Source organism: Thamnophis sirtalis, unplaced genomic scaffold, assembly GCF_051295495.1.
Source record: "Thamnophis sirtalis isolate CommonGarterSnake01/CBP01778 unplaced genomic scaffold, rThaSir2_p1.2 scaffold_1, whole genome shotgun sequence".
Lineage (NCBI taxonomy): Eukaryota > Metazoa > Chordata > Lepidosauria > Squamata > Natricidae > Thamnophis > Thamnophis sirtalis.
In genome coordinates this window covers 64,710,827-64,724,610 of record NW_028261381.1, presented here as the reverse complement: position 1 = coordinate 64,724,610, position 13,784 = coordinate 64,710,827, and the positions used below count along the sequence as shown (strand labels likewise).

The 13,784-nt window shown below is 37.8% G+C and overlaps 2 protein-coding genes across 2 annotated transcripts; both read left to right on the top strand.

The window, feature by feature from the left end:
• The first annotated feature begins 352 nt into the window (after positions 1-352).
• On the top strand, positions 353-5,847 carry LOC148049460 (olfactory receptor 10K2-like). Its single transcript, XM_087703664.1, has 2 exons — positions 353-439; positions 5,062-5,847. The coding sequence occupies exons 1-2, from the start codon at positions 353-355 to the stop codon at positions 5,845-5,847; spliced, it is 873 nt and encodes a 290-aa protein (XP_087559790.1).
• Positions 5,848-8,542: 2,695 nt separating this feature from the next.
• LOC148049459 (olfactory receptor 5AP2-like) lies at positions 8,543-9,487 on the top strand. Its single transcript, XM_087715080.1, has one exon. The coding sequence runs from the start codon at positions 8,555-8,557 to the stop codon at positions 9,485-9,487; it is 933 nt and encodes a 310-aa protein (XP_087571206.1). The 5' UTR covers positions 8,543-8,554.
• The last annotated feature ends 4,297 nt before the right edge of the window (positions 9,488-13,784 follow it).

Sequence of the window (13,784 nt, the reverse complement as noted above, 5' to 3'; positions counted from 1 at the left end):
GGTTTTATATAGAAATGTTAGTAAAATCACAGCATCGTTAGAATGGTAGATTTTAGATTGCCTAGACTGAATTCTGCCGTGTGTTGCTTTTAAGCTTTTGACATCTCCAGAACTCTTGATCAAAATGAATGCTGCCAAAAAACTGGACAACCAACAAACCCAGAAGTTCAAAAACTAGAACAGGGTTGTAATGCTAAGGGCTTCAGCTTCAATCATTTTCATGTGAAGATTGACAACAGAATGCATTAACTACTACTAGACAATGCTAAATGCCTAATATTATGGAACACTGAAACAACTGCATTGTTCCTACCTTCTTGTCACATAACCAGGAAGTACAATCTCAAGAATAATGGTGTCCACCAGCATTTTCACAAGATTTGATGTTGATTACTCAAGTAAGTCAAGAGATATCTCCTCCTTGATGGAAAATCCCTTGGTATGCTGAAGGAATGAACCTTAAATCTTATGAACAGCTTGTGAACAGCACCATTCTGGAAGGCTCAGAATGATGACATTTGCTAAAATTTTCACACGATTTGAAGTCCATTGTCCCAGCATGTGGCAGGATTTCTTTTCCCTGGTATGGGCAGAATAAAATCCCTCAGCATGTTGGGAGGGTGGACCTCATATCCAATGGCCCTAGAAATACCCAGTTCCTGCAACTGTTCTTTAGACTGTTAAATGGACAATGTTAGGATTTAAAAATACTAAATCTCTGGAAACAATGATGTCAATTAGAAAATTACAGAATGGAATGTCTAACACACACAAACACACACAGACACACAGACACACACACACACAAACACACACACATAGACAAGATTTGCCCCTTTTTCCTATGCCAAATTTATTTCTCCTTGTTATTTTTTTATTTCCGAAATTAAAGTACAGATAAAAACTGTCACAAAGGGGGAAAAGTATATAGAATAAAATATTAACTATGCACAAAAATGTCCCTCCAGGTTGAATACAAATTAATATATTTCAGTAAAAATAATTATTACCCCCCCTGGTGAAATAGATTCTCAGATTTTGAATTTCTACTTCTATATTTGCGAAATGATACAATATAACATTAAAATGTGTCATAAATGGAGAAAATCACAAGCAGCTTTTAATCTCTCATCAACCCACTACCACTGTTGTTTCTGATCCATCCAGGTTCAAATACCATTGACTGATTCTAAATATTAAAAACAACTCCTTCCTGTTCATCATTTTTACTTTCATTTACAATTGTAAGTGGCACCGTTCCGAACAAATGCATTTCACCCCTCAAAAACATAGGTCTCTATTGAGGATATCTCCATAGCACTTGTTGCTTAGTGAATGTTCCTACAAATTGGGACACAATGTTTCTTGACAGCTGTCTTCTGATTAAGGGGTCTGCAACCCCCAGGCCGTGGCCTACTACCAGATCCTGAGCCTTTTGGAACCGGCCCATGGAAGTGTTGCATGAGTGTGCATGCATCCCCACTCATGCAAGTAGCATGCAAACATTTGCACACATGCACCATTTGCATGAGCAGTAGGCCCATGTGCCCGTCACTCACGCAAAAGGAGCTGCACACATAAGCTTGTCTGCCACTTGTACAAAACCATCCCATCTACCCCTCCCACTGATCTGCAAAGCTGAAAAGGTTGGGGAAGTCTGTTCTAATTGCATGTAAGAAATAGCTCTATTCTGCAAACTCCATCAGCTTCCCTGAGAAGGTCCAGTTTGTTAATGCCCCCTCAGCGTTCCCTAGAAAATCTCTAGTTTTCAAGCAAAACTCCTCCTTTTTCAAGTCTGTTAACAACAAATTAATTTCCAATCCATCCAATTGCACGTCTGATTTAACTATCTGAATGTCTTCTTTAGGATTATTTGAAATTCATACAATACAAATTCAGCTGTTTTTCACGGCTAAGGCTGAATTAGAACTCTGTCTCCTAATTTCTAGTCCAGCACCTTCATTGCTACACAAAACAGCATACCTTGCATCATCATTAAGGTGACCAGATTTTCAGATTGGTAAAGAGGGACACCTTTGACCGGGGGGGGGAGGGGGGGTTGATTAAAAATTTTATTCGGAGCAACAAAAAATTTCATACAACGCAAAAACAGTATTGTAATGTTTTTTTTTTATTTCAACATAACTACAATTTACAAATATAAATTGTAACTGTTGCCAAACATCCGAATTTTGATCACGTGACCATGAGGATGCTGCAACGGTCGCTAAGTGTGAAAATGGTCGCTAAGTGTGAAAAATGGTCATCAGTCACTTTTTTCAATGCCATTGTAACTTTGGTCACTATATCACCTTTCTTGCCACAGTTCTTAAGTGAATAAATGCAGCTGATAAGTTAGTAACATAAGTGAATCTGGTTTCCCCATTTGACTTTGTCAAAAGGTGATTATATTACCCCAGGACACTGAAACCATCATAAATACGAATCTGTTGGCAAACATCAAAAATTTTGATCGCGTGACCATGAGGATGCTGCAATGGTCGCTAAGTGTGAAAATGGTCGCTAAGTGTGAAAAATGGTCATCAGTCACTTTTTTCAATGCCATTGTAACTTTGGTCACTATACCACCTTTCTTGCCACAGTTCTTAAGTGAATCTTAAGTGAAGATGTTATATCTTAAGTGAATCTTAAATCTTAAGTGAAGATGTTATACAGTAGAACCTCTGGTCATGAACGCTTCTGACCAAAATATTCACATTCTCCCCGCTGCTGATTTCCCCTTCTGCACCATTTTTTTTGTAAGCGCCAAATTTCCAAAATTAGGTTTGATTCATGACCAAATCAGTTTGCGACCAATGTTATGGAACGAATTATGGTGGTGAGCAGAGGTTCTACTGTATTCATGCCTTTACATACTCTATATCACCTCAAAATGTTGCACAGCCTCCATAAGTTTCTAATACAGATAAAATTAAATACAACATCAAAACCATAAAAAAGTAAAATTAACCTGGCTGGAAAATCCTATGCCTGTCTTGCTATTATTACTGACATACTTGCTGCAGTATTTGATGGCTAAAAGAAAAAAAAATATTGTTAAAGTGTGTATTATGTTCACTCCCATGTCTTGTCTGCTGCGTTGATTTTGAATTCATTAAAAGAGCTTATTTTACATCAAATCCCTCTCATATTATTCTCCTATGTTCAATGAACCCTAAGAGACAGCATACTATACATGAAATTCCTGTAACTGTATATTTAGTAAATTGTGGAGCTGAGTTTATCCAATTAACTCAGTTTTTGGACTTGAGTAATCACATACAATAAAGGAAATAAAGCTATTTAGAATGAAGTGTAGTTGGCTATTTGTGATTAAGGGTGTCATGCAGAAACAATTATAGTTTTGATCAGGAAAATAGCCTAAAAAAAACCTTTTGTTCTTTCAGGGTTTTTTTTTAAATGATTTTTCCATGGCACATCACATTGTTTTGAATAAAAAAAACATCAGCTGCACATTTTTAAAAACCTACATTACATAAAAACATAAATAAAAAACCCAGCACACTTACCAGCAGGCAGAAACTCCAAGTCAATATTTTTCAAAGAAACTTTCCCACCATTTTGGAGTCCTCCAACCTCCATGCCCCTCCCCTCCAGAAAATCCAGGAAGTAACACTGGCGACCTCTCTAGCCATTTCCTGCAGCTCTATGGTACTAGATCATTTTTTTTCTTATAAAATGAGGTAAACGCGACCGGCGCGGGGGGGGGGGCAGGTCCGTTTTATTGCTTTAACGTTTTAATATCTTCAATTAAAGTACTGAGATAGAGAGAGAGGGGGATTAGACAGGGTGTCTTTTGTCTTGCCCTGGTTAGGATTTCTTAAGCAAATCCACTGGGCTTTCAACATGAAGCCAGAAAATCGGGACTTTTTTAAAAGGCGGAGGGACATGGGAAAAATTGTTATAAAGCGTGCTTGTCACGCTGAAATCGGTACGTCTGGTCACCCTGATCATCATCCGTCATCATCCAAATGCAAATAAAAATAATTACAATACTGTATACTTGATATGCTGTATGTGCTTCATGTCACCCACAAGGATCTGCAGTTGATTTTTTTATCACACACTCAACCAGATGTTTAGCCTGGATTTGGCATTTTATCCATCATCAAGTCTTTCCCAACCACCTGGAATAGGCCGATGTTGCTCTTCGATGGTGTTGAACATATCATCGCAGAATTATTATTATTTATTAAATTTGTACACCATCAGACTTTCAAAAAAATTCTAGATATCTCACAAAAAAGAAATAAGGATAAAACATTAAAGTTTTAACTTTAAACATAAAAGATGGCAAATGCAATGAAGCAAGGACTCTCACCCTCCCTTGCCAAAGGCCTAGCTGTTCAGAATCTTCAGTGCTTGCTTTGATCCTCACATCCAGACAGGGCTGTGCAGTACCTCGGAGACATTCTGCAAAAATGGCTTAGAGAACGCACAGGCATCAAATGCAGCATTTTTCTGCAATCTCTTAGAAGTTGTTCCTAGAGAGTTAGCCTAGGTTATGTGGCTGCTCTCTGCACCTGCCCTGTGGTCTCAGGAAAAGAGACCACTTTGAGGATTGCAGAAAAGTGGTGCGTTCATGTTCTGCAATGCTCCAAAGCACTCTGTTTCCAGTCACAATAAAGCTAAACTGGAGCCTATTTTTGAGAAAGAGCTATCTTGGCTTGATATACTGTAGATTGTTATTTTAATGTATCATTGATGTTTTATTTGGTTTGTTATTTGCTTGTCATATGTTTGTTGTTAAAACCTTGGTATTGAATCCATCTTTCCAATAAAGAAATAATTGGTGATGGCTACTTTAGTTTATAGCATCTATAATTCTGCTTCCTAAAAAGGCTTATTTGCTATATTGGGAGGAGGCTCTACTCTTTAACAAGGAGAAACCAAGGGAATACACCATAGTATTTTGCCCAATAAAGAAAAAGTTTTTATGCTTCTAAAGACAACTTACTTTTTCCTAATGAGAACTCACTTATGTTATCAGGGGAACATATTTCCAAACAGTAAATCAGTACCTCTGTGAATCTTGGAAAGAAACCAACTTTACTTTTTGTGAATTTCTCCCTCACTTATGGCACCATCCTGACCTTTAACATCACTGTCATGTCAGTCATATTGCTTGATTGGAATCTACATTGTCCAGTGTATTTCTTTTTACATTTTGGGTTATCTGTCTCAGAAACTTGTACTACCTTTGTCACTGTCCCCAAACTTCTTTTCATTCTGTTGACTGGCAAACAGTCCATTTCCTTTGTTGGATGTGCCATGCAGATGTTTTGCTTTTTTAGTTTGAGAGCCAACAACTGTTTCCTGTTAGTCGCTATGTCTTATGATAGGTATGCAGCAATTTGCTACCCACTTCAGTACCGGGTGTTGATGGAGAAAAGGGTTTGCGTCAAACTAGTAGCTGCATCATGTCTCGCAGAATGCTATATATCTCTAATTATTTGCATCCTTATATTCAGGTTGCCTTTTTGTGGGCCAAAAGAAATCCAACATTTTTTCTGTGACATTTCACCTGTGCTGAGCCTGACTTGTACTGATACTTACCTGACTCATCTGGTGGTGGTCCTTTTATGTGCTGTTGTTTTGCTGGGCACAGTCCTATTGACCTCTGTTTCATACACCTATATTATTTCTGCTATCCTAAGGATCTCCTCCAGTTTGGGAAGAAAAAAAATGTTCTCGACCTGTACTTCCCATCTCAAGGGAGGTTGTGTGCTTGCAGCATCCATCAAGCTAAATTGGAAACAGTCTGGGCCCTATGTTGTCTCAAGAATGACTCCAAGAGAAGAGACATTGGGTGGAAGTGATCCTTAAAGAGCTCAACACAAGGGCATTGTGGCAAACCCAAGGGAGAATCTAGATAGGGCCCAAAATGTTACAGATGCCCAGTTTCCTATGTATGTACCGAGACGATTGAGAGAAGATGGCATTCATTTGCCCACTGCAGTTCTACAAGTACAATCAGATGCCCCGGGGTTTATTGGGGCCACAAGCAATATTCCAGCAATTTATGGAGTAGAAAGTCAGAGGCATGAACTTTACTGAGGTGTTAGGGTATTTAGATAACATCATTGTCTTCACAGAGATTTTAGAACAACATGAAGAGTGACTGGAGAAAGTTGTGATATAAATCCACAAGGAGGGGTTGAAGCTGTGCCCAGAGAAGTGTCAGTTTTGTTAACCTTATGTCAACTATCTTGGGCATATTGTATCCAAAGAATCAATTGACCCTACCCAGCTTGAGACCATTATAGGGGGCACAAGATTCACCAGGGGACAAAAGAAAGAGCCAAATGAGTCAGGCAAGTGAGATATCCAGTGACCAGAGGGGGCACCGGATGTAGCAGAGGACAGATGAGTTGAGTTGATCTAAGTGAGTGACCAAGCGAGTGACCAGAGGTGGTGCTAGACATACCAAAGGACAGTGGAGGTGAGATGACCCAGGTGAGAAGAGGTGCACGGACAAGCAACCAGAGCAGCCAGACAGCCACAGGAAGGGACAGAATGAGAGATATTGAGATGCCAGGCAGGGAAAAAGCTAATTGTCTGGAGAAAGGGATAGAGAAATCCAGATTCTAGCGGCCCTTTCAGGGCTAGGACCCCTAGAAAGGGGACAAGGAAAGGAAGACAACCCCTCTCCATGGTGCTAATGCATGTTTGCATAGACTATGTCTAGCATGAAACATTTGACTGACAGTTTTGCATGATTTAAAATAAGTATTTTCACTACTTTGACATTGTTGGTCTGGCTTCACAGCTTGTGCTTTCAGTGTATGGTTGAGATCCTATAATCTTTAGATCCCTCAATCAGCAAGTTAATGCTTCAGATAAAGATGATCAAACTACATAATGAGGTTTCTTAGTGAATGGAAGTTTGAACTAAGTATGCAGTGGAACAAATTACTAACTAATTGCAATGAATAACTACCCAATTACTAACTAATTGCAGTGAGAATTTGAACTAATTACACAAGTAATTATGCTATACAGTGGAACTATGAATTCCCAGTAGGTCCTCAAGTGCATTTTTCTAAGAGGTTGCAGTGAGTATTTTAATAGCTTGGTTTTTAACCAATGGTAAACAAAGTATAAAATGAACAATTCTTTCCAAGTATTCCATCTTTCATCTTTGGAAATGGAATCTTTCTTTCTAATCTGGTGAGTTCTTTAATTAAGCACTTCGAATCAGCTAAATAAATTGTTAAATGCTTACAGCTTTCTCCTCCTCCTCCTCCTACGCTCTTATATTTTTCTGACAGATGTAGGAATACTCAACTGGTCTCATATAAAAATACTTTCTACTTAGATTTTCTACTTGTAGTAATATACTTTTAAATGCTTATAACTTCATCATCATCATATTTTTGCAGATACAGAAATAGTCAACTGTTTGGATGTAAAAATATTGTTCTGTATTTTACTTAGAATTTTCACATTACTCAAACTCCAAAAGCTCCTTCATGATGCTTTGTGAGAGTTAAATCTCTTGCATTCCTTGAAGAATGAAGTTCATGAATCAATAGTTGTTTTCTTCTTTTTTCTAAGTGACTACTAAAGGCTTTATTTGTTTACCCTAGTAGTTGTGCATTGAAGAAAAGGGTTATTTACAGTCTCCCCTTAATCAATGTATGCTACTTATGATATAGTAAACATATTTGCAGTATACAAGAAATACACACCTCAGCTCAACTCTGGTGGCCAGTTTTAAAGTTTTTTAAATCACCTTCAAATATGTATGTGAAGGTATCGTGTTGGAAATGGAATGATATATTTCTGGAAATAGACTGAATATTGCAAGTTTTAAAATCAAATTAATCTAAAAACAGATTTAAATATTAGTATGGCATTCTTCAAAGAAGTATTTCTTCTTGGGGAAAAAAAACACTACATATCTTGCTGACCAGAACTGTAGTGTACACTGATCAGATATTTTGGAAATGTTCTAAAACTAATTGTAAATGTAGAGATTATAGTTCACAAATGGGAATTGATTTCAGATGAGGTGTGATGAATGTTGAGGCATTGTAGCCAACAGATGCCAATGATTGTTCCATAGAACATTTCCTGCAGAAGAGATATTTTTCAAACTCGGAAGTCTGTAGGGCAGAATTATAAATTGATACAGAATGATTGATCACACTGACTTCTTTGGAGAGTCCTAGGAATTAACAGAAAATACATTTTAGTAAAAAAAATCTATATTCTTTCACAGAGAGAAATGTTTCCTGGAATATGCAGAAGGTGATTGTAGATTATGGATCCAATGTTTGTTAATTGACACTAAATACTTACATACAGCAATTCTGGGCATACTGTCCAATACAATGTTGTGTTTTGAAAAGATAATATATATCAATAGCCCATAACACAACACTGAGTACTCATGCTTACCAAGCAAACTGTCTCTTTTTAGTTTGGGGATTTCATAGTTTCCACAGGACATTTTCAGACAATTCAACAAAAGTCTTATTGCTATAAGGTTTCTCCCTCTCTTTTTTATTCTATCAGAGGGGAATAAACAATGCAGACAAATCAAACCACTGTGACTGAGTTCATCCTTGTTGGATTCATGGACCACCCAGAGCTTCAGATCCCGCTCTTCATCATCTTTCTGCTCATCTACCTCATCATACTGGTGGGAAACATTGGGATAATAATTTTAACAAAAATTGATGCTAGGCTTCACACCCCTATGTACTTTTTTCTTAGAAATCTCTCCATTGTAGACATTGGTTACTCTACAGCGATTGCCCCTAAATTGTTGACAACCTTGGTTATTGAAAATTCCACCATCTCCTTCACAGGATGTACCACCCAATTCTTCTTTTTTTTCGTCCTTGTGACCACCGAAGCTTGGCTTCTGGCTGTGATGGCATATGATCGCTTCATAGCAATCTGCTACCCATTGCTGTATTTTGTTGTCATGTCGAAGAAGCTTTGCACCCTCTTGGTCATAGCTGCCTATGCCTGTGGCTTTGTAAATTCAACAGTACACACCATAGTTATTTTTAGTTTAAAATTCTGCAACTCAAACAGAATTAATCATTTCTTCTGTGATGCTCCTCCAATGCTTCAATTATCCTGTTCAGATACCCACTTTGCTCGCTTAGTGATTTTCAAAGCATCCACTGCTGTTGGAGTAACAGCGTTTCTGGCTGTTTTGATCTCCTACATTGCCATTGTTATTGCCATCCTGAAGATCAACTCTGCCCAGGGAAGATACAAAGCCTTCTCCACCTGTACCTCCCATTTAATCACTGTGACCATTTTCTTTGGAGCTGCCATCTTCATGTATGTAGGACCTGGCTCCAGTTTCTCATTGGATAAAGACAAAATCATATCCATCTTTTATACTCTTGTCATCTCCTCGCTTAATCCATTCATCTACAGTCTGCGGAACAAAGAAGTGAAGGATGCAATTAGAAGAATGTTAGGCAAGTTATTCCTGAAATAAGAATAGTGTAAATATGACTTCCTTTATGATAATTATGGAAATCATAGTTGCATTTCCTCTGAGAAAAATACTATTGAATGAATAGTATTGAAAATACTATTAAATTCTATTGAAAGCTGAAATTCCATATAAGTTACCCAACAGGTAAATAGAAATAAAGATAAAAATAAAAGGACAATTCATTTTTAAATAGATCTAAAAGAAATATAATTGCTTTTTATCTATATTATACACAGAAGCATTGGTGTGCAGAAAAATGTGTCAAAGTCAACAATTTGATCATAAGACAAGGTTTAGAGGGAATTGCATTTTCATTTAATTCACATTTAGAATTTCTTATTATTTTTTAGGAATTGAAATGGATGGAACCGACAGAATGTTTATATAATTTATTGGTAAAGTACAACATATAAGCTTAGTTATGTTTGATCATTCTTATTTATACTGTTTCAGTTAATTTTAGCAACATTGCTTAATATATCTTATTAAAAAATGGGAAATGGTCACAAAATAACATTAATCACAAAGCAGGAATATATATTTTTGGAGGATGGAGAAAGCAAAATGTTGCTGTACACAATAGATTGCCACTAGCAATACATATTAATCTTAAAAACCTCTCTTAGAAACTCAAATTGAGACCCATCTCAGGACAGGAAGGCTTCTATCTGTGTATTCTCCTCTCTTGTCCCCATTTTCTTCACCTCAAAATTATCCTTCTGAAAAATGCCTTTTATCTCCAAGAAAGGGAGATGTAGGTTATAATGTAAGATAATACAGTTGGAAATAATCTATTTAAACTGTTTTTTGTAGTAATTCCTTCTTTCTTTGTAATCCTGGAAATTGCACTATAATGGATATTGGAAACCTCAAATAAAAATTCTGGTCCATCTCAATTATAATTCCTTGGACATAGCCATCCAGGTTGTAGTAAAGGCCCATTGCTAAAAATAATGGAGATGTGAAGAAAATATTTGTTTTAATATTTTTACTGAAATGTCAGTAAAATCATACAGTATCATGGATAGAGTAGTGGATTTTAGATTGCCTGGATTGAATTCTGCCTTGATGGCCCCTTTTATGCTTTTGATTATGAACGGCACTATTCTGGAAGCCTCAGAATGATGGCATTTGCTAGTGCTTTCAGCAGATTTGAAGTCCATTGTCTCAGCATGTGGCAGAATTTATCTCCCCTGCTATAAGTGGGCAAAGATCCCTCAGCACGCTGGGAAGATGGACTTCAAATCAAATGTCGCTCCACTTGAATGTCTCCCTACCAGTTTCTCCATTGACTTCCTGGAGAGGCCAGAATAGAAGATTGCAAATGGTGATCACATGATTGCAGGCCACTTGGAAACCAATAATAAATGTAAACAAATTGCCAAGCACATAAAATGTGGCCATTTGACTGGGGGGGGGGCACACAAAACTTTACAACAGCTGGAAATACTTTATGGGTTATTGAACATCTGTTTCAAAGCCTCATGAAACAGTTGTTGAATGACTAGTCATAAATCAAGGATTATATTTATGGTGAAGTATTAAATACTGGAAGCCAACAACTGTTGTTAATTTTCTGACTAGGACAACCTTGGAATAAACATACATCGCACCTTTGGCAAAATGGACAGTGTTAGAATTTAAAAATACTAAATCTCTGGAAACAATGATGTCAGTTAAAAAGTTATAGAATGGAATGTCTAACACACACACAAAAGATTTGATCTTTTTTCTCATGCCAAATTTATTTTTTCTTGTAATTTTTTATTTCCAAAGTTAAAATATAGACAAAAGAATACAAACAAAAACTGACACAAAAGGGGGGAGTATAAAAATAAAACATTAACCATAGACAAAAATGTTCCTCCAGGTTGAATACTGATAAATATATTTCAATTAAAAAAAGGTTTAATCTCTCATAAACTCACTACCACTATTGTTTCTGATCCATCCAGGATCAAATACCATTGACTGATTCTAAATGTTAAAAACAACTCTTTACAGTTTATCTTCTTTCCTTTCTAATTGTAAGTGGCACTGTTCCAAACAACTGCTTCTCACTCCTCAAAAACATAGGTCTCTATTGAGGATATCTCCATAGCACTTGTTGCTCAGGAAATGTTCCTACAAATTGGGACATAATGTCTCTTGACAGCTATCTTCTGGTTGTAAGGTGACCAGATTTTCAGATTGGTAAAGAGGGACACCTTTGACCGGGGGGGGGGGGGGCTTGATTAAAAATGTTATATGGAGCAACAAAAATTTTCATGTAATGCAAAAATAGTATTGTAATTTTTTTATTTCAACATAACTACAATTTACAAATATAAATTGTAACTGTTGCCAAACATCAAAATTTTGATCACGTGACCATGAGGATGCCACAACAGTTGCTAAGTGTGAAAATGGTCGCTAAGTGTTAAAAATGGTCATCAGTCACTTTTTTCAATGCCATTGTACCTTCCTGATTATTAAAAGTGCAAATTCACTCAGTGTCAATCATGACTCCTGAGTCCATTTCAAAGTATTGTGCATAGAAATTTTAAAAATGGCTTCTTTCAATTTATTTTGGATAGAATCTTTTTTTAAATAGTCTAAGACAATTTAAAAAAAGAATCAACACAGAATAACACTGTTTTAAAAAATCATATGCACAATAAATAAAATATTATTTTAAAATACATTAAAAAAATAAAAGAAAAAAACCTGGCTCACTTAGGCAGAGTCAGCAGATCTTCGCAGCGATGGATGGAAGCACACGGGGAGCCTATATACGCAACTGCAGTAACAATGACAATGATGAAGGATTGGATTGAGTTAAAGAATAAAAGAATTCTGATCTTAGAAGGCCATGACCTGCAGGCAGGCTGGCATAATTTCTTATGGAATGACAAACATAAAACACACAAATACTTTCAAAATCATTTAATTAGGAGAACTTTACTGTAACAATGGCTCAAAATCAAAAAAATCCACTATGTGAAAACCCCAAATTGGCTATCACCAACAGAAAGAACGACACACCCAAATTTTACAGATTGGAACAAAATTCTAAGATACAGAGATCTAACTGACAGACAGGGAAATTTAAAAACAATTGAAGAATTGGCAGATCAGAATATGAAAGGTGATTGGCTAACCTACCTCCAAATTAAAACTAAATACAATAAAGACACTAAAATATATGGTATTGAAACAGAACCACACGAATTGGATAAAATTATTCAAAGTCTAGACAGAAAGATGATAGGGAAAATATACAAATTCCTCTTGAAGTATCAAATGGAAGAGGAAATTGTAAAAGAACCAATGATAAAATGGGCACAGAACTTTGGCTATAACATTGAACTAGACAAATGGGAAAAATTTTGGGGAATAAATTTAAGAATGACACTATCAATCCCATACAAGGAAAACCAGTACAAAATCCTCTTTAAAAAATACTGTATTCATTTAAATTTTGCCCTTGGGGGAATATTGAAGGTACATCTCTTACAAGATATTGCAAAAATAAATAAATCGTGGAATAGAAAGTCAGCTGGTGAAGTTTGCCATTTTATCTACTTCTGTAGAACCCCTTTCTGCCAGGGCTGCCAGGATACCTAAAAATAGGAGCTGTGACTTGTTGAAGGTGGACTGGTCTGTCATGATGGCAAAGGCAAACGGCTGTGGTGTTGGAGCTTGGACGGGGAGGAAGAGGAGGAGGAAGAAGAGGACTCGCGGCGTGGTCGCTTCCCAACGCTGCACAGGCGCCGCCACGCGCGGCAGAAGCTCCGGAACCGAGTGGAAGTTCTCTGCGCTAGGTGAAGCGACGGGCAGCCGCTTCACCTCGCGCAGAGAACTTCCACTCGGTTCCAGAGCTTCTGCTGGGCAGCAGGAGAGCGGTTCCAGAGCTTCTGCTGGGCAGCAGGAGAGCGAGGCGGCGGGCGCCCACTTCACCTCGCGCAGAGAACTTCCACTCGGTTACGGAGCTTCTGCCGGGCGGCAGGAGCTCCGGAACCGAGTGGAAGTTCTCTGCATGAGTGAAACGGCCGCCCACTGCAGGAGAGCCGCAGGGGAGGGCAGCGGGACGCAACCACACCTCGCGGACTCGCGGCATGGTTGCTGGGAACCACGCAGCACAGGCGCCGCCATGCCGGCAGAAGCTCCGTGAGTCCGTGACTGAGTGGAAGTTATCTGCACAAGCGGCGGCAGCTGTTTCACTCGCGCAGAGAACTTCCACTTGGTTCCGGAGCTTCTGCCGGCTGTGGCAGCGCAGCACAGGGGCTGGCTGTGACGCGAGGAGGTGAAATGAACT